The sequence below is a fragment of the Callorhinus ursinus genome, unplaced genomic scaffold, assembly GCF_003265705.2.
Source record: "Callorhinus ursinus isolate GAN/ISIS: 27379988/994484 unplaced genomic scaffold, GSC_fseal_2.0 scaffold36, whole genome shotgun sequence".
NCBI classification, from domain to species: Eukaryota; Metazoa; Chordata; class Mammalia; order Carnivora; family Otariidae; genus Callorhinus; species Callorhinus ursinus.
In genome coordinates, this window is record NW_027397098.1 from 15975003 (window position 1) to 15999424 (window position 24422).

At 46.2% G+C, this 24422-nt stretch overlaps 1 protein-coding gene across 1 annotated transcript in view; it reads left to right on the top strand.

The window, feature by feature from the left end:
* The window catches only part of DIP2C (disco interacting protein 2 homolog C), a 281152-nt gene that overhangs the window by 210454 nt on the left and 46276 nt on the right, over positions 1-24422 (top strand). The window contains exons 27-33 of the mRNA XM_073879852.1: positions 5027-5150; positions 5605-5726; positions 6582-6693; positions 6781-6890; positions 16568-16698; positions 22148-22316; positions 22882-23052. Of these exons, the coding sequence (XP_073735953.1) occupies positions 5027-5150; positions 5605-5726; positions 6582-6693; positions 6781-6890; positions 16568-16698; positions 22148-22316; positions 22882-23052 (939 nt within the window). The remainder of the gene's footprint in view (positions 1-5026; positions 5151-5604; positions 5727-6581; positions 6694-6780; positions 6891-16567; positions 16699-22147; positions 22317-22881; positions 23053-24422) is intronic.

Consider the following 24422-nt stretch of genomic DNA (forward strand, 5'->3'; position numbering starts at 1 on the left):
TTTAGAGTTGTAAAATATCAAAATCTTACTGTGCAAAGCCGCCTCTTACCATTTACAGCAATCGATTAGAGATGAGTGAAAGGCAGTGCCAAGCACATAACTGGCAGTACGGAGGGGACCTGTTCCCTGCACCCACACTCTCCTGTGCTCCCAGGTGCATGGTGGTAGGAGGTGTTGCATCTGGGCTCCTGAGGATCTGAGCAGTTGCCTGAGCCCCTGAAACATGCCTACCCTGCTTTTCTCCTCTTTCCTCCATTAGCTCCTTTCTCAGCCCCTAAATACAGAAAAGACTCCGCTTTCCCCTGCCTTCCCAACACCGCTGCCTTGCGGGTGGTCCTCAGCTCTGCAATGCAATCCTGATTTCCCTGTAATCTATTCTTCTGACTTTCCCTGCCCTCCGCGTATTTGTCTTGGAGACTGTTCTTCCTCTGTGGTCTCTCAGTGGCCCTGCAGAGATTTCCAGTGTCCCCTCCAGAGTGATGACCCAGAGAGACGATGGTCTTCTGCCCCCAGGAGGGACATCTGCTCAAGTCCTCAGGCCCTTTGCTTAGCCTCCCAGGTGCTGCTGTGGTGCTGGTGTGGTCGATATGATGTGGTGTCATCTATAGACAAGCCACCAGAGAGCAAGAGGCAGGTCCATCACCCCCAACCCTCCCCAGCGCAGTCCCCCCACATTCTCTCCTCCTTGCAGTAGGGTTGAGAAGGGAGGGTGAGGATCTGTGCCTGGATGCCCTGGAGCCATAAGCAGGCAGCCGGAGGAGTAGGAGACCAGCCCTGCCACACACACAGGCTCAGAGGTCATGCAGGTGTGTTCACAGAGGACCTGTCCCAACAGGGGAGGAAGACAGAGCGCTGTTCTAACCACACCCAACTGCGGGAGTGCCCGCGTGAGAGCAGAGCCCTCAGGTGGTCCCCTGGCGTGATGCCTGGACCCCGGGTCCTTCTGAGCAGCTCTGGCCTGGGTGATGTGTATTCCCATCCCTGACCCTGTGGCCACGGCCATCTGCTGTAGCTAGACGCTGGATTGTTGGGGGAAAACGAGTCACCGGAAATGACTCCCGCTTCGTTAGAGACGACAGGAAATTGGATAGGCAAGGGGGAGGTCAGAGCCCGTGAGTGGATCCACTTTGGGTCAGCATGGAGAAGGGTGCTTCGCGCGACTGGTTTTCCTTTGCACACAGCTCTGGATGTGCAGGTGGCTGCGTCCGGAGCCAGTTGATGGGTGGGGTGGGTGGGGCCCGCCCCCTCCCCCCCCCCCTCCCCCTCCCTCCCCACCCAGAACGTACAAGGGCTCGGCGGGGGCTGAGGATCGGAGTTGCCATCTTCTTGGTTGTTATTCATAGTTTCTGCTTCAAGCACCCTCCTAGGTCAGCGCTATCCCCTACAAGGGTAGCGCGAGCCACACACATAATTGTATGTTTTCTAAAAGCAGTATTTTTAAAAGACAGAAACTGGTGAAATTCATGCTAGTAATGTTTAGCTGACCTCCATAGATCCAAAATATTGTCACTCCGGCATGTGGCCCCCCCGCATTTTCCTGCTGGCCTCCGTCCTGCAAGGGGCATGCTGTTGGTTGTCTTTGGCGACTTGATAAGGCTTGAGTGAGAGCAGTTTCCCATTTGGTGCAGACGGGATTCGCGCGTATGCCAGTGCGGTCGGTGGGGTAGGAGTTCTGTCAGACGTACAGTAGGAAGTGGGGCTCTAATTCATTGCAGGTCATGGAAAGCTACGAGTTGGAACTTGTTTCCATACAAAAGTTCCTAAATAACAAAAGTGTTATTTTTTTTTAACAGAAACATCAGCCAAGTTTTTTAACCTTTTTTTTTTTTTACTTGTAGCAACTTCTTTAGAATTGTTTTTCATTTCTTTAAAGATTTTATTTATTTGACAGAGAGAGACACAGCAAGAGAGGGAACACAAGCAGGGGGAGTGGGAGAGGGAGAAGCAGGCTTCCCGCGGAGCAGGGAGCCCGATGCGGGGCTCGATCCCAGGACCCTGGGATCATGACCTGAGCCGAAGGCAGATGCTTAACAACTGAGCCACCCAGGCGCCCCTAGAATTTTAAAATATAAATCTTATTTGGCTTTTTCTTAATTCCTAGTGTTTTTTCATTTATTATTTAATTTCATGTCAAACTTCAAAATGGTGCCCAAATTCACAGTCCTTGGCCCTGAAATTTGTTGACTCAGGACAGGGGTTGGTCCTGTCATGATTCCACCCAAAACTTCCTTTAGAAGTCAGCCCTGATTTCTCTGGTGAGGTGGTTTATACTAGTCTCTCTTCTCTTTATGGAAACCTCATCGTTTCCTGTGGATGTCGATGGGGGGGCCAGGCAGTCGTTGGCCAAGGATCACAGGCTGCCATTTTGTGGGATGCGCATCTGTGGCCCCTCATTGTTCAGAGCCCCCACCAGTGGTGTTTCTCTAGAGCAGGAGGTTGTGCAGGAGTTCCCACAGGGGAGTCTGGGGCCAGGCATGGCTGCCGGTAGACCGGCGCTCCCCGTCCCAGCACAGCCCCTCCAGGTGGCTCGGGGACAGCTTCGGTGTCCAGGCACCCGGTCGCTGACTCCAGAACCGGATGAGCCCTCAAGGCCTGCTGTGCAGCGGAGGCTTTCCTGCTAAAAAGCCTCGAGCGGCATTGTGAACCATTTCAGAGGTCACTAAAGATAAAGGGCAGCGTACCAATTACATTTCACCTTTTCTAAAGTGTATCAGTGGGAATTTCACACCCCAGGGCCAACACATCTTTTCAGACACACTCATGCCTGCTGGTTCTGAGCTGACGGAGAAGCTGGTCATTGATGGGGGATGGGTATCGGATCTCCCGAAACTGGAGGGAAGGTCAGATCCAGAAGTGGAACCGCCCAGAGCAGGAGCGCTTGCCGGCTGAGATAAGACAGGTGCACCAGCGGCCGGAGGGCAGTGACAGAACAGCAGGGTCTAGCTCCTCAGGGACATAAGGGTGAGCCCCTTCTACCAGCACTGTCCACTGGCGCACCACCACCCGCCTGTCCCTGTCTGACGGTCAGGAGGGGGTGCTGGCTGTCCCCCAGGATGGGAGGGGTGGGGTGGTCCCCACCAGCACAGGGAGGGAGCTGGTCCTGGGCCCCCCCATCAGCTGTGCCCATCTTCACTTTGAACTTCTCAAAGGACATTTGGGTCAAGGAGTGCGTTCATTTTGGTTCCGGCGAACAGGTGTGGTCCCCAGGAGTGGACGCTCAGGGAGTGTCCAGTGTTGGAGGCCCTGGGCTCCAGTCTCCTGGGTCTCTGTTTACCCAGCTTTGCTGCACTCTGCCGTGGCTCTTCTACTGCCTCATATTTTAACCATCCTCAGAAGAGAGACAGTGAAGGGAGATGTGTGTGACAAGAGGATTCACTTCAGAGAAGCGTAAGCGGACCCTGTGCCCTGTAGGAGAGGCCAGTCCTGGTTGGTGGGAAAGGGCCGGAGCCTGCGGGCAGCCCCCTGCGGCCCCGGGCGCTGCTCATACATCGGGGAGGGGAGTGTGTTGTTTCCTGGAGCTCGACACAATAGTCCGTTAGCTCGTGGATGATTTTGGCAAACACGGAGCGCTGGTGATTGTGTCCTGATGGTAAAAGGTCCCACCCCCCACCCAGAGCAGGTGTTTCTAACACACGGGCCATGTTAACAGGAATTCTACCGTGTCCCCAGGATCTCCCATCACCAGAGCTCCACTGCCCATCTGTAAGGGACCCCAAGGTCTGGTCGCTTCTGTCCGCTCAGCGTTACCCTCCTTCCACACGAGTGTGCTCACCGCTCTTCCCTTGAGACTTGATTCTCCACCCTTGACGTTTGCATCCAGTCCCCGAAAATCACGGTGTCTCGCTGTTCTTCCTGCTGCCGCTGGACCGCTGGCTCGCTCTGCCAGAGCCAACGGCGTGGTCACGATGCCGGGGCCATGTTCAGTACGTGGACGCTGTGGGCCGCCGTGCCCGTGACTGCAGGAAGGCCCTTCACCCTGAGAATCACTTTAAAATAGGGTTTGATCGTGAACAGCAATGTTTTTTTTTTTTCATTTTCTTCAACTCTTGATTTTGAAATAACTGTAGATCCTCAGGAAGTTACAATAGTGCCTTTGAGGTATTTTTTTTATCTAAATATGTTTTCCATTTGTTTCTTCATGTTTAGAAAGTCTACATAAAATGAATATGACAGTTCATTTTTCCCTTTACTGTTTGTTTGTTTGTTTTTACTGTAGCTTTGTTCTGTTTGTTTTTAGACCTCTTTGACTTCTGATGTGGTGTTTCTTAAAAATATTTTCAATTTGTGTAATTTTCCTGTTCGTTCCGCACTGAGTCTTACTGCCCTTGGCGATTACACTGAAGTCCCAGAATTACCAGGTTGACTTTTTTTGTAAGTTGAGCTATTTTTTAGGTCAAGTAATTATTTTTTTTTAAAGATTTTATTTGAGAGAGAGAGAGCATGTGAGTGGGGGGAGGGGCAGAGGGAGAGAGAATCTCAGGCAGACTCCATGCCTGGCGTGGGGCTCAACCCCACAACCCTGAGATCATGACTTGAGCCAAAATCAAGAGTCAGACACTTCACCAACTTAGTCACCCACGTGCCCCAAGTAATTATTTTTTAGAATATTTCTTGTTGGAGCACCTGGGTGGCTCAGTCGGTGAAGCATCTGCCTTCGGCTCAGGTCATGATCTCAGGGTCCTGGGATCGAGTCCAACATGGGGCTCCCTGCTCAGTGAAGAGTTGGTGTCTCCCTCTGCCGCTCCCCCTGCTTGTGTTTTCTCTCTCTGTCTCTGACAAATAAAGTCTTTTAAAAAATAAAATATTTCTTGTTAACACAGTGGATCTAGATGCCTCTTCGGTGCTGCCCTTCTTGGCCAGTGGGGGGAGAGGGGGGTGGCCAGTGTGCTAAAACTGACAGGTGTGCAGATGTACTAACATCCACATAAGTGCATTTCCAATAAGGGAACTGGCTGGTACCTGCAGGCGTCTCGATAAAGCTGTTCTGTTCAAAAACATCTCACCCACTTGTCCTTGCAATTCCCAGGGTACGATAGCGAGCTCGCTAACGTGCGTGCAGCTGCATAAACGTGCCGAGAAGATCGCCGTGATGCTCATGGAGAGAGGACACCTGCAGGACGGGGACCACGTGGCTCTCGTCTACCCGCCAGGTGAAGGACGGGGCCAGCTCCAGAGCTGGCGGGACGGGCACCGGCTGACCACTGGCCCTGCATTCTGTGTTGCTCGCTGCAGCTGCTTACAGCCTCTTGTGGGGACGGTGGTGTGTGCTGTGTAACTCGAGGGCATAAATAAGACGAAATTTCGCAGACATCTGTATCTGTTTCTTTACGTATTGAGGTAGCTCATCAAATCGATAGTCGTTAAACCCTTCACTAAACTGATAATCGTAGAGTTGAGTAATTGTGTAGAGAAGTGACAGAAATTAAACTTGTGGGCTGCTTTGGCACCTCGTACTTGAAGGAACAGGCCAACAGGAAGTTACGGCCGAAGCCTAACAAAGCTCACGGGCGGAGGACGATCGGCAGCGGTCTCATGCCCAGGCTAGAACCTCTGCTGATGGGCATTGACTGTGTCGACTGAGAACTTTGCTCCTCTCCCATCTAGGAATAGACCTCATCGCGGCGTTTTACGGCTGCCTGTATGCGGGCTGTGTGCCAATAACCGTCCGCCCTCCACACCCACAGAACATCGCAACGACGCTGCCGACCGTGAAGATGATCGTGGAGGTAACCCTGCCTGGGAGTGCCAGGGCTCCTAGATCCCAGGGCCCAGGCCAGGACTGGCTCTGGGCCGGTGGGGCAGGTGCGGCCTCTAGCCTCCAGTTCTGGAAGTAGGGTTTCAGCTCCTATGTGGGCTGGGGATGGCATTGTGGGTGCATGGGGATGGAGGAGCCCTGGAGAAAGTAGCTCCTCGCCCACGGCACCTGGACAGACAGCGGGAGCTTCTGCACCAGACTGATGAAAAAGTCATGTAATGTTTTTAGCATTTATTTATTTAAATAATCTCTACACCCAATGTGGGGCTCAAACTCATGACCCCAAGATCAAGAGTCACACGCTCCTCTCACTGAGCCGGCCAGGTGCCCCAAAAGTCTTATTTTTTTTTTTAATTTCTTTGCTCAAGGTTTAGAAATGTCCCATTCCTTTTTGCAAGCACAGATTTATTTTAATCGTTCTTATGCTTGGGGAAGTTTAGAAGGATTAGGAGAAGTTTTTCCCCTTGGAGGAGGGACAGCTTAGTCTGGGGACAGCACATGCAAATTCTTTCAGTGGTGATGTTGGAAGACGGCTGAGGCCATTACTCCCTTTAGGAGGTAGTGATCGTGTAAGTGGGTACACAGGGCGGCTTTTATAGGACAGAGCTAACTGTGAGCGCGGTGGTTGGGGTGCTCCATTCTGAGCATGTGTGTCATGGGTGTCCCTTAGCTCCAGAAATGCCAGGGACCACAGTGTCTGTGAGCTGTGTGTGCTGTGGTCAGTTCCTGGCTCTGTCCTGCCTCCGGCGGCCAACACTGGCTCCGCGGGCTGTGAGGGCCCATGGCCTCGGGGTGCGTAGTGAGCGGCATGTTCTCTGACCGGCAGGTGAGTCGCTCTGCCTGCTTGATGACAACACAGCTCATCTGTAAGTTGTTACGGTCCAGGGAGGCAGCTGCGGCCGTAGACGTCAGGGCATGGCCCCCCATCCTGGACACAGGTCAGTCCTCGAACCCGCCAGAGACGTTCTTGTGTGCCTCTGCTTTCCCACTGGGTCAGGTACGCTAACGGCTTTATTTTGCTACAGATGATTTGCCAAAGAAGCGGCCCGCCCAGATCTACAAACCTTCCAACCCAGACATGCTAGCTTATCTCGACTTCAGCGTGTCCACGACCGGGATGCTTGCTGGAGTGAAGGTGAGAAACATGGTCTGCACGGTGTGTGGTTACGAGCCACGTGGGGCTGTCCCTTGACATTCTTCTGTAGAGCGGGACTCTAGCAGGCACTTGAAGGGGCACGTGGGAGGGCTGCGTCCCTGCCCTTCCTGAGACTCTAAGATGCGTGACCATTTCCATGGTGACCTAGGCTGGCCGATTCTTTCCACACAGTCCAACTGTTTTTTTGTATGTAAACACAGCCTCATTAGCCCCTAGTAAAGAGTTGCATGTCTTTCTTCCTTGCTGGTTCTCAAATCCCAGTGCTCTGTTATAAAACTCGGTGCACTGGGGTTTCTTCCCTTTTTAGCTTGGGTTCCATCCTGGCTGGCTGACCACTGACCCTTGTTTCTGCCAAAGAATGGAGCTGCAGTTGACCCTTGAACAACTTGGGGGGGGCGGTTAGGAGCAACCCCACCCCTGTGCAGGCGAAAATCTGCATATGACTTTTGAGTCCCCCAAAACTTAGCTACTCACAGCCTCCTGGAAATCTTACCAGTGACATAGACGGTCCATTAACACCTATTTTGTGTGTTCTGTGTATTACATACTGTATTCTCACAGTAAAGTAAGCTGGAGAAAAGAAAATCCTGTTGAGAAAGTCACGAGGGAGAGAAGAAACATTTACAGTCCTGCCCTATAAAAAACCAGTGTACAAGGGGGCTGGCGCCCACGATCCTGTGTCGTTCAGGGGTGCGCCATGCTGTGTGCTTCAGCTCGTGAGGACCCTCAGGGCTCGGGCATTGTCCCTGTCAAGGGACTGCTACATCCTCTGTAGCCTCAAGAAGCCCTTGGCCCGCCTTCGGGATCTGACCCCTCTGTTTATGTCATTTACCTCAGTTCTCTTTCTCTACTTTTTTTTTTTCAATTTTTTTAATTGTTAAATACACTTAACATAAATTCACCTTAATAACCGACCTAAGTATACGGTTCAGGAGCATTAAAAACACGCACACTGTTGTGGAGCCATCCCTACCATCCACCCCCATAACTCACCGCGTCTTGTGAAACTGAAACTCACTACCTATTAATCAAGGGCCCCCATCCCCTCCACCAGCACCCACTATCTCCCTTCTGTCTCTGGGATTTTGACAATTCTGGGGACCCCATAGAGATGGAGTCCTGCAGTGCTGTCCTTTTGTAATTGGCTCATTAAACGTACCGTACTGTCCCGGGGTTCATCCATGTTGCTGAGGGGCTCAGAATTCCTTTTTAAGGCTAAGTTAACATTCCATTGACGTTTGGCCTTTGCATTCATCTGTCAGCGAACAGTAGGGCTGCTTCCAAGGGTTAGCTCTTGTAAGCAATGCAGCTGTGAACAGAGATGTGCAAGCCTCTCTTAACACAGTGCTTTCACATCTTCTGGGTATGTGCCAAGAAGTGGAATTTGGGGTCGTAATGGCCGTTCCATTTTAATCCCGAGAGGGAATCGCCATGCTGTTTTCCATGGTTGTGCACATTTCATCTGCCCCTCATCCTTGTCAACTCTCAGAGTTGTCTAGTTTTTTTGTTGTTGTTAATAGTAGCCATTCTAATGAGTGTGCAGTGGTATCTCATTGTGGTTTTTTGATTTGCACTTTCCTAATGATTAGTGATGTTAAGCATTTTTTCATGCAATTAATGGCCATTTGTACATCTTCTTTGGAGAAATATCTATCCAAGTCCTTTGAATCAAGTTGCTTGTTTTTGTTGTTGTTGTTGTTGTTGTTGTTGAGTCTTACAAATTCTCTGCATATTCTGGATATTAAACCCTGAATTTTCTCCTGTTCTGTGGATTGCCTTCTTACTCTGTGGATAGTGTCCTTTGATGCACAAAATTTTTAAATTTTCATACAGTCCAATTTTGTCCTTTTTTTTTTTTGGCCTGTGCCTTTGGTCACATCCAAGAAATCATTGCCTAACTACGGTGTCATAAAGCTTTATATTGTGTTTTCTTCCAAGAATTGTATTATCTTAGGTCTTACATTTCTGTCTTTGACCCAATTGTTAATTTTTCTCTGTGGTTTTAGGTAAAGGTCCAACCTCATTCTTTTGCATGCAGAGACCCAATTTTCTCAGCACCATTTGTTGAGAAGACTGTCTTTTCCCTCATTGAATGGTCTTGGCACCCTTGTCAAAAATCAGTTGGCCATAAATGCAAGGATTTTTTTTTGTTCCAGGCTCTGTATTTTCTTCTATTAATCTATGCATCTGTTTTTATGCCAGTACTGCACTGTTTTGACTACTGTATATTTGTAGTAAATCAGGAAGTGTGAGTCCTCTATTTCTTTTCAAGATTGTTTTGGCTTTTCAGATTTTCTTGAGATTCTGTTTGAAGTTTTTGATGCATTTTCTACTTCTACAAAAAATACCATTGAAATTTTTTTATTTAAATTCAATTAGCCAATATATAGTACATCATTAGTTTTTAGTATAATGTTCAATGATTCATTAGTTGCTAATAACACCCAGAGACTGCATTGAGTCTGTATTAGGGTAGTATTGATGTCTATGAATATGGTATATGTTCCTATTTATGTCTTCAATTTCTTTGGCAATATTTTGTAGTTTTCATTGTACAAGTCTTCCTGATTCCTAAGCATTTTATGCTTTGATGCTATTATAAATAGACTTGTTTTAATTTCCTCTTCAGATTTTTCATTTAATGTATAGAAATGCAAGTGATTTTTGCTTGCTGCCTTCTTATCCTGCTACTTTGCTGAATTTATGATTTTTAATAATTTTTGTGTGAAATAGTGTTTTCTATATATACGTTCATTTTATCTGTGAACAGAGATTATTTTACTTCTATCTTTCCAATCTGTATGCTTTGTATTTATTTTTCTTACCTAATTGCTTGGGCTAGAACTTCTAGTACTATGTTGACTAGAAAGGGTGCCTTGTTCCTGATTGTAGAGGTAAAGCTTTGAGTTTTTCATGACTGAGTATGACGTTCTCTGTGTTCTTCATATATGGCTTTTATTATGTTGAGGCCCTTTTTTTCTATTCCTAGTCTATTGAGTGTTTTTATTATAAAAGGTTGTTGAATTTTATCAGATGCTTTTTTTTTTTTTTTACATCAATTGAGATGTCATACGGGTTTTTTCCCTTCATTCTTTTAATGTGATATATTGATTGATTTTTTAAAAGATTTTATTTTTAAGTAATCTTTACACCCAATATGGGGCTCAAACTCACAACCCTGAGACCAGGAGTCATATGCTTCTCCAACTGAGCCAGCCAGGTGCCCCTACTGATTGATTTTTCATATGTAGAGCCAACATTGCCTTCCAGGAATAAATCCCACTGACATATAAGCCTTTTAATATGCTACCAAATTGGGTTAGTACTTTGTTGAGGATTTTTGCATCAGTGTTCAGCAGGGATATTTGTCTGTAGACCTCTGTTTTTATAGTGTCTTTGGCTTTGGTATCAGGGTTATGCTGACCTCAAAGAATGAGTTAAGAAGTGTTCCTTTCTTTTCAGTTTTTTGGAAAAGTTTGAGAAGGACTGGTATTGGTTCTTTTTAAAAAAAAAAAATTTATTTATTTTAGAGAGAGCGTATGTGTGCATATTGGGGGGAAGGGCAAAGGAAGAGGGAGAAAGAGAATCCCAAGCAGTCTCCCCACTGAGGATGGAGCCTGACTCAGGGCTCGATCTCAGAACCCTGAGATCATGACCTGAGCTGAAATCAAGAGTCAGATGCTCAACCGTCTGAGCCACCCAGGTGCCCTGGTATTAGTTCATCTTTAAATGTTTGGTTCATTTTAGCAGTGAAGTCATCAGGTGTAGGGCTTTTCTTTGTTGGGAAATCTTCTTTACTGATTTGATCTTACTGTTTGTAAGTTTATTCAGACTTTTTATTCTTCGTGATTTAGTCTTTGTAAGTTTTGTGTTCCTTCTTGATAATTTGTGTTTCAGTTTCCATGAAATGTAATTTCTCCATTTCATATAGGTTGTGCAGTGTGTTGGTGTACAGTTGTTCATAGTACTCTCATAATTAATTTTATTTCTGTAGAATCTATAGTAAATGTCCCAACTTTCATTTCAGATTTTAGTAATTTGAGTGTTCCTTCCTTTTTTCTTAGTCCATCTAGCTAAAGGTTTGTGTGTTTTGTTGATTATTTCAAAGAACCAACTTTTGCTTTCATTGATTACTACTTCTCCACTCTCTATTTGCTTACCTTCGTTCTAATCTTTATTTCCTTCCTGTTGCTAGCTTTGGGTTTCATCTGTTCTTTTGTCTCTCATTCCTTAAGTTGTGAAGTTAGGTTGTTGACATGAGATCTGTCTTGTTTTTAACCTGTTTATATAAATTTCTGCATTAACATTGATTTTGCTGTGTCCTGTAAGCTTTGGTATGTTGTATTTTTATTTGCATTTGTGTCTAAGTATTTTATGATTTTCCTTGTGGTTATTTAAGAGTACATTTTTTTTAATTGTGGGTTTTCCAGTTTTCCTTCTGTTTGGGTTTTCCAGTTTTCCTTCTGTTACTAATTCCTAATTTCATCCTGTTGTGGTTGGAGAAGATACCGCATATGGTATCTATCTTTTTAAATCTATTGAGACTTAATTTGCGGCCTAAAATATGGTCTATCCTGGAATATGACCCAAGTGCTCTTGAGAAGAGTGTGTATTCCATTGTGGTTGAGTGTTCTCCCTGTCCCTCAGATCTCTTTGGTTTATTGGGTTCAGTCTCCTATTTTCTTTTTTTTTTTTAAGATTTTTATTTATTTATTTGACAGAGAGACACAGCGAGAGAGGGAACACAAGCAGGGGGAGTGGGAGAGGGAGAAGCAGGCCTCCCACGGAGCAGGGAGCCCGATGCCAGGCTCGATCCCAGGACCCTGGGATCATGACCTGAGCCGAAGGCAGACGCTTAATGACTGCACCACTCAGGCACCCCTCTTTTTTTTTTTTTTTTAACGTGTCTTCTTTTTGTTGTTCTAACTATTATCGAGAGTAGGGTATTGAAGTCTCTGTCACTGAAGAAACGTCAATTTCTCCTTTTAGTTTTGTCCATTTTTGATTCATCTGTTTTGACTGTTGTCGGGTGTGTAGTTGTTTATAATTGTTAAATCTTCTTGCTGCACCGAACCCTTTGTTAATAGGTAATGCCCCTCTCTGTCTCTTACAACCTTTCTGGAAGTCTGTATGTCTGATATTAGTTTAACTACTTCTGCTCTCTTTTGGTTACTGTTTGCATGGAATGTCTTTATCCATTCTTTCTCTTTCAAATTACTTGTGTCTTTTGATCGAAAATGAATCTCTTGGGGGTGCCTGGGTGGCACAGTTGGCTGGGGATCCAACTCTGTTTTGACTGGGGTCGTGGTCTCAGGGTCATGAGATCAAGCCCCGCATCAGGCTCCACACAGAACACAAAGTCGGCTTGGAGTTTCTGTCTCCCTCTCCCCTTGCCCCCCACCTCTGCATGCTTGCTCTCTCTTGCTCTCTCACTCTCTCTCTCAAATAAATAAATCTTTTTAAAAAATAAATAAAAAATAGATAAAATGAGTCTCTTGTAGGCACCATGTGGTATTTTATGTATTTTATTCACTCTGCCAATTTCTGTCTTTGGAGATTTAATCTGTTTACATTACACTAATTACTGGTAAGAAGGGACTTCTGTCATCTTGCTCATTATTTTCTATATGTCTTACAACCTTTCTGTTACTCATTTCCTGCATTACTATCTTGTTTTGTGCTTAGTTGACTTTTTGTACTGAAACATTCAATTTCCTTTCATATATATTCTGCAGGTTTTGTCTTTGAGGTGACCATGGGGATTGGGTTGGACAGCCTACAGTTGTAATTCTCCAGTTTGGATTATCCCTACTTAATTTCAGGGACATCAAAAACTGCTCCATCTCTACCTCTCTCAGTTGCTGATTCACAAAGTTATATCTTTATACACTGTGGGGCCCAAAATATGTAGTAATAATTCTTTTAAATGCATTGGTCTCTTAAGTTATGTAGGGAAAAAAAGTGGAATTTAAACCCAAAGTTACGGTAACAGTTTTTCGACTGATAATTGTTTTGTTTTACTGTATTATTCTCTTAAATCACGTAAAAAATGAAGGGTAGAGTTATAAAGTATTGCTGTGATTATACTAGCTTTTTCAAGACTTATTTATTTTAGAAGTGGGGGGAGAGAGAGCAAGTGAGGGAAGGGGCAGAGGGAGAGAATCTCAGGCTGACTCCCTGCTCAGCGTGGAGCCCAACACAGGGCTCAGTCTTACGACCCTGAGATCATGACCTGAGCTGAAATCAGGAGTCAGAGGCTTACCCAGCTGAGCTACCCAAGTGCCCCAGGATTACACTAGCTTTTATAATTGCCTTGTATTTACCTTTACTGAGATCTCAATTTATTCAGTGACTTCAAGTTGCATCTGGTGTCTTTCTGTTTCAACCTATAGGACTCCCTTGAGCCTTTCATGGCAGATCTAAATGTCAGGAGTGCCCACAACTTTTTCTTCAATGGGAATGTCTTAATTTTTCCAAAATTAATTGCCATTGCCCAAGCCTTCCTCTGGAAGTTAAAAACCTTAACAAACTCCAGAGCTCCAAATAGTTGCATCATTTTCTGCCCACATAATTGTTGTCTGGTTGCTATGGAGACCGTCTTCCCAGAATCCTCTCCTTTGCTTTTCAGTAGAATCTGATCCACCAAATAAAGTGGAATATAAAATAAAATAATTCTTCAAAAGCCTTTTGAAGACTTACTTGTTTGAGAGAGAGAGAGAGAGCATGCATCAGCAGGGAGGGGGGAGAGACAATCTCAAGGAGGCTCCACACTGAGCAGAGCTCAGCCTGGGGCTTGATCTCATGACCCTGAGATCATGACCTGAGCCGAAATCAAGAGTCTGTCACTTAACCGACTGTGCCACCCAGGTGCCCCTTCAAAAGCCTTTTGGAGTACAGATTTCTTTTCAGACCAGGATAACTGACTTGCCACAGTGCTGAAGGTGGCCTTGAGTCGCCTCTGGTCATAGCTGAAGGGAAACACACACTTGGATCCTTCCGTTTTCTACAGAGGTGGAGGCTATAATGTGACATCTTGATTCGATAAAGATACTTCTGCTTGAAACAGAGATAAAGCGATCTATGCTATTACTTCATGGTGATTCCACTTAATATAAGTATAAACCCTAGGAATCCCAGAGAGAGGAGTAACTAGACTTTCTCTCAAACTTATGAAAGCTTTCTTTTTTAAAGATTTATTTATTTTAGAGAGCGAAAGAGTGCATGCAAGGCGGGGGGGAAGGGTAGAGGGAGAGAAAGAATCTCAAGCAGACTCTGTGCTGAGCCTGGGTCCCTACGTGGGGCTCGATCTCATGACCCTGAGATCACAGCCTGACCCGAAACCAAGAGTCAGCTGCTTAACCGACTGAGCCACCCACGCGCCCCTCAAATTTATGGAAGTTTTTATTAAACTTCTGACATTTAATTTGTTTGACGAGTACCTGAGATGAAACCTACTGTGATGTCATTTAATGAAAACCCATATGCCTTAAGTACTGAGAGGAACAAACTGAGCTGAAATCATCTGGTTTATAGTCTGTCCTGATGGAAATTCCTTCTACCTCTTTGCTTGCACTTGTCACCATGTTTTTTGGAAATGTTAATACACTTTCAGCTTTTGGACAAAAATGTCATTAAGCCTTCAGTGAAATACCAAAAGTTGAGAGAAAGAAGTTTACCCAGTAAACCGTTTTTCTCCATAATGGGCACTGTATAATGTCTGATTTAGTGTAAGACCCATGAGTATGTGTTTTATGTTCAATTTAAGTTTTATAATACTAACTCTTCAAAAGTGTAATTTGAACTCTGACAGTTCCTGGTAGCTCCTGGATACACATTTGTTCGATGTCCACGAGGACGTCATGTGGGGGGACCCATACAGCATCTGCTGTTTCCTTCAGGTCAGTTGCCCTCTGGGCCTCTACACAGGATGTTTTAGAACCGTGGTGGCTCTCCCTTCCACCGAGGGTGCTCACTCTCAGGTGGGGTGTGCCGCTGATGTTTGCCCAAACCATGGACACTTAGTTCATCAGCCAAAGTCATACTGCACTCGAAAGTAACCCTTCCCAAGAGAAGTCCTAAGATGCACCCTAAAAATAAATACAGGTGCCCTCATCCCTGAGTCCTCCAGCTGACGTCTGCTCTCAGTGTCTCTTTCAGAGTAGAGCATGAGAGCTTGTTGTTTGGGGCTTATGGAAAACTAATTCCTTATCCAGATATAAGTCTGTCTTCATAAGAATTGGGCATTTTTCTTCCAACTTGGGCTATGGGTCTGTGATGTTGATAGGGTCCAAGATTGCTGTGAGCTTGGACATGAGATGTTCAGCTTTCCTGGTTGCTTTTTTCTTAATCTGTCTCTGTTCTTGTCACTTTGATGAGATCTGTTCATGCTTACTCGCCCTCAAGACCCAGAGCCCTCTATGAGCCCCAGGGCGATGGGAGAACCCATTCTCTGCTCACCATATATGTTGTCAAAATGCTCACGGGCCCCGCAGTTAACAGAGTTCTCTCTCAATTTCCCACTGGCTCACAAGCTCCTGGGGTTTGAGGCTGTGTTTTATTCTTTTTTATTTCCAGAGCACCTAATACAAAGCCTGATACATAGCATGTCCTCAATTAATATAATGAATATTTGCTGAGCTGAGCTGAAGAACTCTGCTCTTGCTCCAAACAGTACCTGCACAAAGCTAGGGGTTCAGGAAGGGTTCATTTTAGTGAGAATGTTGGTAATTTAGGATTTTACTAACTCCCCATCCAGCAGGTAGGAGGTTGAAGGAATGTTTCATAAATCCAGCATTGTTTCTTCTTTAAGCAAATATTGTGGCTTTAACAGCAAGCTAAAAGGAACCACTTGTGTGTTAGATTCTGGGGTAAGTCTGTATTACCTTTTGTGAATTCCGTGAAGTACCCACAGTGAAACCTGCCAGCCAGAGCGTCTAACAGTGCTCCCACGTTCACGACACAAGTGTCCCCCACTCCCGGCTTCTCTCCTCTGTTGCTGGGGTGGCTAACGGTGCTTTTCCCAAACATTTGGCGGGGTTTGCCTGCGTGTGAGGGTGCTCGCTCCCGCCCCTCCCACAGTTCAGCTCTAGGGGACATCGGCTTCAGGTGCACTGAAGACATGTTTAAAACCATGAACTCGGAAAAGTTTTCCTTCCCCTCTCAGGTTGGCTTGGCTAGAGAGCTTCTGTGAGAAAACTGATTTTTATTAGACACGTTTTACAGTATTTTACAGTCACTCACGTTAGACTCTGGCTGTGGGCGCCCCCCTTCTGTCACCTTGGTCGTGCAGGGAGCGGGGTTGCTGGGGCACGTGACTGTCAGCCAGCCGCCTTCTCTGAGCCTGGTTTCCTGATCACTGACACGGGATGTCCGTCCACCGTGCCCCACTGGCCCTATCGCGTGACAGGCACGTGGAGGTCAGATGCAGTCCCGACCCGGCGAGGGGCCCCGAGCCCTGGGGGGTCCTCACCTTCTTCACAGTGCGGTGGCATTGCAGGACATGGTTACTTCAGCTGCGGGAACGTGCTGCGTGTGGTTTAGTCGTTGAAAATGGGAGCACTGACAGGAACCGTAGCCCAGTTGCCCGCTTCCTGCAGTCCCTTTGGGGTGCCGGAGGCCAGGCTGTGTGGCCTGAGGGTGGCCTTGCTGTCTTACAGATGTCTCATGCAGCCACCAGTGCCTTCTGCCGTTCCATTAAGCTGCAGTGTGAGCTCTACCCCTCTCGAGAAGTGGCCATCTGCTTGGACCCTTACTGTGGACTTGGGTTTGTCCTGTGGTGCCTCTGTAGGTGAGTATCCTCTTGAACATCTTTGCAATGATGACCAAATCAGTCATGCACCCCCTTTCTAGACCATTTGCAGAGGGGATGCCAGTTTCTGGCGGGGGGCGGGGGTTGCCACCTCCCGAGGGGCTGGCCGCGGCGCAGTCACAGATGGGTCGCTGTCCCGTCCCTCCTCAGCCCCGCGATCCGGGAACAGCAGGCACATCGCGGTACTATCCACGCTCCTCAGCATTTGCTGAGCCCCGCAGAGACCACAGACTCTGGGCTCATTCTGGGAGGCTGTCCAGTGGGGACCCCTGTTTCTAAGTGTGGACGCCAGGCTGAGCCTTTGGTTCTTCGCCTTTAAATCCTAACCATTACCCACCCTGGAATGTGTATTAAATTGGTGGGCACTTCAGGCTCCCTCCTGCTTCAGGCCTCTCCCTCGTGGGTGGGAGGAACTTCAGCTGCAGGAAGGCGGGGAGTTCCCTGTGAGAACCCCGCCCGCCCCGCCACAGTCCGGCCCCCCAGCCCCAGCCCCACCAGTGCCAGCCGGTAGCAGGTTCAGCAAGGGTCTGCAGAGACAGTGAACACATGGAGATGTATTGGCATTTCTTCGGACTATACATACGTGTTCACTGTAGAAACTTTAGGGAGTACAAAATAGCATGAAGAACATGAAGACTTCAATGACCATACCACCTCGTGACACCAGGAAATACTCACGATTAGCATTTTGCATATAGTCTTCCAGAGTTTGGTTTGGAAGGTAGCATACTATTTATTGTTAACACTTCAAGCTTCTGTAAGTGTATGGAGAATGCCATAGTACACACAGTGCCCACCATCCGGCTCCCCACAGACCACGTTTGGATGGTTCTGTTTCATCTCTCCTTCCGGTTTTTTCTGCCCCTGTGTTCCATTCGGCATTTTAAAACAATCACCAAACAATGTGATTTCACCATAAACCATTAAGTATGCATACGGTTTTGTGACTATGCCTTAATATAGGTATAAAACTGAGATGATACCATTTGAAAGTTGTTACGATTTCCTTTCTTCTTAATAGTCTGTAATGTCTTCCCTCATGTCTTGAAATACACTTCGGAAAACAATTCTTCTAAGGCATTCCTAATATTTAATAGTGGCATTAAAATCCAGTCCTGTATTTTTGAAAAAAAAATTTCTTTTGGAAAAAAATGAGTTTTTGCAATTCATTCTAATTAGAACAATTAAACTTTTTGAGAGAGCAAATTCAATTAAAATATTTAGTGATTTTTGCCTCACTGTAAAATGCAGTAGTATCGCGGGTAAATTTTTTTCTTGGGAAATAGTTTAGAATATGGCATTCCAGTAGAGGGGCCAAGTGACCCTTGGCCAACTGAGAAGGAAGCCTGTCCTGAACCACCAACTGTGTGTGGAGGAGACTGTGTGTCCCTTGGCAAGGACACCAATAGAGCCGAAGCCAGTGGATGGAGTGCTCTCTCGTCCTGGGGCTTGCCGAGCCTAACCCTCGTGACATCACCAGAGAGGCTGCCTGTCAGTGGGAAAGTAAGTGTTTGACGTGTACCAGTAGCAACAGGGACATGGTGGGGCTCTTGAAAGGGGCTCTAAGGAACCTCTGCCTAATGAGCATCTTTCCTGCAAATTCGTTCCGAAGTCCTGAAATTACAATGTTCTGTTGATTGCCTCTGCAATGCTGAAATAAACACATAAGAACTCTAAACTTCTTCCTTCTGAAGTCCTCTGTAGAAACAGATCCAGACAAACTTGCTTAAAAACTGGACCTGGGAGCATCTACCCCAGGAGTGATGAGAATGCCCCGCACCTGTCAATACTGTGGATACCAGTAGTCTCTCAGATGAGCTAGTGTTCACTCAAGAAATGGCCGATTTCAGGGCTGGTACAGGAAATGTACAAGGTGAACCTGAATGTCTTTTTGTGCGAAAAAGCGCACGTGGTAGGAGGGTGACATGTCCTTTGGAGGGCCTCCCACTCGTCAAATTGGGGGGAATTTCAGCATCAAAATAAAGATTATGATAGGTAAGACTGGATAAAATAGGAAATTATCTCACTATTCAGACAGACGGACAAATTGAAAGCTTGATTGATAGAGTAGACATCTAGAAAATAGTTGTTAATAAAGGGGAGGAGAGAACCTTCACGGCAGGGAAACAGGGCCATTGTGCGTCACCCAGAGAGTTGCAGCGAAGGAAACAGTGTCACGTCCAGGGTCTTCCTGACAAAGACCCTTCCCTGAACCACTGAGTCCAGGGAGCATCAGACCCAGACTGAGGGATGCCCGTAGCTGCTGTCTGTGACCACGAACGCCAGGGTCACAGAGTCACGCAAGCCCTGAGGACCCAGCGGGCGGGCTGATGGTGTCTGTGCATGTGTCTCCCAACGGTCTCCTTTCTCTGTAAAAGTCACCATCAGGACCACCGGCAAACGTGAAGAGGGTTCGAGGCTTCAGTGGAAGAAATGTATGTTTCCTGATTTGATGTCTTAGTTGGCCATATGGAGAAATACAAACTTGTTTCCTGGAAATACCTGCTGATGTATTTTGGGTTGATGGGGCATCATCAGGTCACTGACCCATCCTCAAGTGATTCAAGAGGGGAAAAAGCTATTTCTACTTAAAACTTTTCTGTAACTTTACAATGGTTTCAACATTTCTAAAAACTTTAATACAACTTCTTGTGTCTCCATCCTAAAGTTCCCTTCAGTCATAAAATAGAGGATTATTTCTCTGAGAATCATGATATTAACAGAATTGTTTCAAAATAGTCTTAAGATCAAATATGTCTTAAAAAGCATTTCCAATCATTGATATTCATGGGTTAGAAGTTTTAATATTATTAAAATAGAAATTCTCTGAAAATAGATCTAGAGATTTGATGTAATTCCTGTCAAAATCTCAGCAGGGATTTTTTTTTTTTTAGCAGAAATGGACAACTTTATACTACAATTAAAAAAAAAAAAAAAAAACACACAATATCCAAAACAATTTTAGAGTAGAATAACAAAGTTGGAAAACTCAGACTTCCCAGTTTCAACATTTATGTGATAACCAGGCCAGGGCTGGGCTAACGTAAAGGTAGTAGGAAGGTAGATGCAGAGAAAAGAGCCAGTGAAACAGAATTGGGAGTGCAGAAACTGTGGTGACCTCTTACATGTAGTCACTTCATTTCTCAACAAAGGTACCACGGCAGCTCAATGATAAAAGGGTAGTATTTTCAATGAATGATGCTTGGGAATGTTGGTCGTTCTCCTGCAAAAAGATTAAACTTTTACGTTGCATCATGTAAATAAATTCACAGTAGGTTGCAGACATTAATGTAGGAAATAAGACTTTTAGAAGGAGACAGAGGAATTAGTCTTTATAATCTTGAGCTAGGCAGAGTTCTTAGATACGGTACCAGAGGTACAATACATAAAAGAAATATTGACAGATGCTGCTCCAATAAAACTAAAAACGTGGGCACATCAAGCAACACTATTAAGAAAGTTGGAAATACAAGCCACAGACTGGGGAAAAATATATGCAAATCATAACCTGATAGAGTCCCTCCGACCAAATATAAAACGAACTCTCAAAACTCAAGAAGGAGACACACAACATGATTTAAAAATGGGCAACAGATTTGAATAGACAGTTCACTAAAAATACACAAATGACTTATAAGCACATGAAAAGATGCTTAACATTGTTTAGGGAAATGCAAATTAAAACCAGTGAGATAACACTTCATACCCACTGGAGCAGATATAGCCACAAACCCCAGAAAGTAACAAGGTTGGGGAACTTGTATTTTCTGGTTTCAAAACTGTACCACAAAGCAACAGTAACCAAGGATGTGCAGAAACTGGAATTCTCCTACATTGTTGATGAGAATGTGAAATGGTGAAACCACAGTTGGGCACGTTCTTAAAAATTAAACATAAATTCACAGTCTGACCCAGCAGTTCTGCTCGTAGGCATCAGCCAAAGCATCTGCCAAAGCATAGGGAAATCACCGGAAGCCTTGATGTATGAAATGTCCCTAGCAGCCTTCATAAAAGCACGCAAGCAAGAAAAAGACAAATCCACAGGTCGACCAGGATGAACAGTGTTTGTTCATATCCATACAACGCAATACAGCTGCAATGCAGATAAACTTCAGAAACAGCTCACGAAGAGAAAGAAGCCAGATGCAAAAGACCACATGTTCTGTGACTGTATCGTAGGATGCCATTTATATGAAATGTCTGGGAAAGGCAGCTCCTGCAGAGACAGAAAGTAGAGTAGTGGTTGATTGGGGCTGGGGTCGAAGCACGGTGGGGCACAGGTGGGCTGGAAATGTTCTAGAACTACATTGTGGTGATAAGGATACAACTCTGCAAATTTAGTAAAAATCCTTTCATGGGGTGGATTTTATGGTATGCACGTTATACCTAAATAAAACTCTTTTAAAAAAAGAAAACAGCCTGTCATCGGGGTAACAGGCACACAGGGCAGACAGTAACCTGCCCACCACAGGGTACGTGTGTTATAGGGAGCCGTGCGTCTGCCTTGCTCCAAGTGCCCAAGTTCTGAGGGTTTGTATGTTTTCTCAGGTTAGTAAGCTGAAATCGCTGAACTACGGTTGTGAAATTTTATGTTACCACAATGTCTTCTTTTTCCTCCTAGTCAGCCATGTTTTTCTTTTTTTAAATAGACTATTTTTCAGAACAGTTTGAGGTGTGCTTTGAGGTGCTTGAGTGTATTTCATACAGCGTGTGCGTAAATAGCGACTGGCATACGGCGTTTTCTTCAACTACTTCTGCTATTCCTTCAAAGGTGATCAGATTGATTAACCTTCCTGGCTTATACATTAAGCAATTAAACAAAAGAAAAAGCAGTGCACCATTATGATGTCCCATCACAACATGTGTGTGCAGCACTAACAGCAAATTACTCACAACTGGATGACTTGTCACACTTTCTGAATTTTAGTTTTTAACCTATAGGGGTTTAAGATTCCTCCATCATTAATGCAATAAAAACCAATGGAAAAAAAAATGGATTGGTTGAGCAAGCGACATCTCAGGGTCCTGAGGTCAAGCCCCATGTTGGGCATAGAGATCACATCAAAAAAATGGACAAAGGACTTGATTAGACATTCCTCCAAAGAAAACGTACATTTTTATAAAAGCGACCCTGCGTTTCCTACATTTTGTGAATGTAGCAGCTTTGAGAGAACCCTATATATTGCCTCATAGCGTCTAGAGGTTTCGGGTGAGCGCTCAAAAAGGCAGTCACTGAATCAAGAGTCCTATAGTTCTCTTGTGCTTTGCAGGATGTTTTCGTGAACATTCGTTTTGTATTTGCACACCTGGAGGGGCAGTGGCCTGAGTGCCCCCTTCGTGCAAATGGGCAGCAGGTGTTTCTGCAACACGGGTGGTGGGTGGGTCCTGCGGCCCTACCCTCACGAGCCCTTCCCGTCTCTCTCTGCAGTGTCTACTCAGGGCACCAGTCCATTCTCATCCCGCCTTCTGAGCTGGAAACCAACCCTGCCTTGTGGCTTCTTGCCGTGAGTCAGTACAAAGTCCGGGATACATTTTGCTCCTATTCAGTGATGGAACTTTGTACCAAGGGGCTGGGCTCGCAGACAGACTCCCTCAAGGTAAGCAGCCTGTCATAGGCCTCAGAGGGCTTTGGGGAGCACGCCCGAGCGTCCTAGGGAAGCACCGTGTCACAGGGCATGGGAAGGGTTCCTGAGCTGAGCTCCGTCGCGCACAGTCGTCAGAATTAGATGGGAATCTTTTCAGTCTCGTGGGACTTAAGAGGAGTGCTATCTTTATGAAATTGTCCAAACACTTTACTTTTCCATTCTATATTACAAATAGGTCTTCTCATTTCTGTCCAGGGTGCACTCTTCTGTATCCGTGTTTGTAGTGTACCTCGCTTCCCCAAACCCTGTCCTGTTAAATATTTTATCCAGGACCTTGCTTCTCCTCATGTCCCTTGCGGCTGCATCTTGCTGTTATTTAAGATGGGTTTGTAATGGCATCCTCGGTCCTCTGATGTAGGATTTCCCCCCGCACAGACGTCCCAGGACAGTCAAATGACGTGGACACACAGAGCCCAGGAAGTGAATGTCCGTGTGGAGTTTGTGTTGCTTGCGTCCACCTGGTTAAGGTCACACCCGGCACCTGGAAGGCTGACCTCTTAACCGCTGTTCCTTCTAGGCACGAGGACTGGACTTGTCCCGCGTGCGGACGTGTGTGGTCGTGGCAGAGGAACGGCCTCGGATAGCACTCACCCAGTCATTCTCAAAGCTCTTTAAAGACCTGGGTCTCCACCCGCGGGCCGTGAGCACCTCCTTCGGCTGCAGAGTGAACCTGGCCATTTGCTTGCAGGTGGGTTTCGTCGGGATCAGTAAGTGCTCCCGTCAGAGAGTGACTTTAAGTGACAGGCACTCAGCACAGGGTCATTTTCGTGGCTGATGCGTAGCTATGTTTAGAAGATGCCTTGTAATCCAATGCGTGTGGTTGGTGCACACTTGTTTGGTTGGGATTTTTCTTTTCTTTCTCTTTTTTATTTTCAGTCTGCATTTGTCAGTAACCATTATTCATAGCTAGCATTCAGAGCTCTTACTCTGTCCTGAAACATTTCACTCTGGTAACATGAGTAGTAGTTGGCCCAGACCCCTGAAATCAGGCTTTTTAAAGATCGCATAGGACACAAGTGTTTCACTGTGGCAAGAAATGCTGCATCTTGAAGTGCTCAGCCTCCTGGACACAGACAGTAGGATCTGTAGGAGGAATGCCAAGCGCCGTCAGCAAGTTCGGGAATTTGCTGTGGTGATGGCATCTAGAAGCAGACACTGCAGTTCCTGGCTGCATTTCCAGGGTGTGAGGCAGCCCCCTGAAGATCCCCGCACGGCAACCGTGGCTGAAGGGCGCTTGCTGTCTTGGGTTTTCTTCGTTAGCTGCTTGCCACCATCTTCACTGCTCCTCTCTTTCTTCGAACCCTTAACACGAGCATGTTGATCCGCGGCGATCGCTGGCCAGGGCAGGGCCGTCCCCGTGTGCCCTCCGCACAGCCTCACCACAGCAAGCAGCCCGGGGCACAGCTGCAGACTTCGGTCCTCAAACAAATTGGCAGGATAAAAACTCCACTCACCCAGGTGCTGCAACGGAGCACGACTCAGGTCGTCTCCCGGTCTCCCATGCTGCCCACCCACTGTCCCCCCATTTCTGACCCCAGAGGTGGTTGCTCACGATTAGCCTGGGGGTGACCTTGGGAAGCTCCCAGGCGGCCACGTCCTCACCAGGGCTCCGGGTGCTGGGACTCGAGTCCTCCACGGACGGTGGCCGAGAACGAACTCTTACCATATGACCCATCGGATGAGATTGCTCCAGAAACATTAGCTACAGAAGGCGTTTTGTTGCTTTCTTATTTTTATTGTTTTGATTTTCTACTACATCCAAAGTGACATTGCTGTCATGGGCCCTGGTGCTATTTTGGAATCTTGGCAGCATCTTTAATCATTTTTGTACATTTACCATTTTCCATTTGTTTGCTTTATTCTCAACTCATTTTCAGCCAGTTTTCCTTTTTCTGAATCGTTAGTGGTGGAAACTGGCTAGAAATGTCGATGTGTCAGAGAGTCGAGACAAAGTACATCATGATATGGCTGTGTGGGCTCACAGCCACAGGCCATGGTGCTCAGGGCAAGGGCTGCTATAGGGGGAAGGCACTTCCTGGCTTTGAGGAGGCCGTGCAG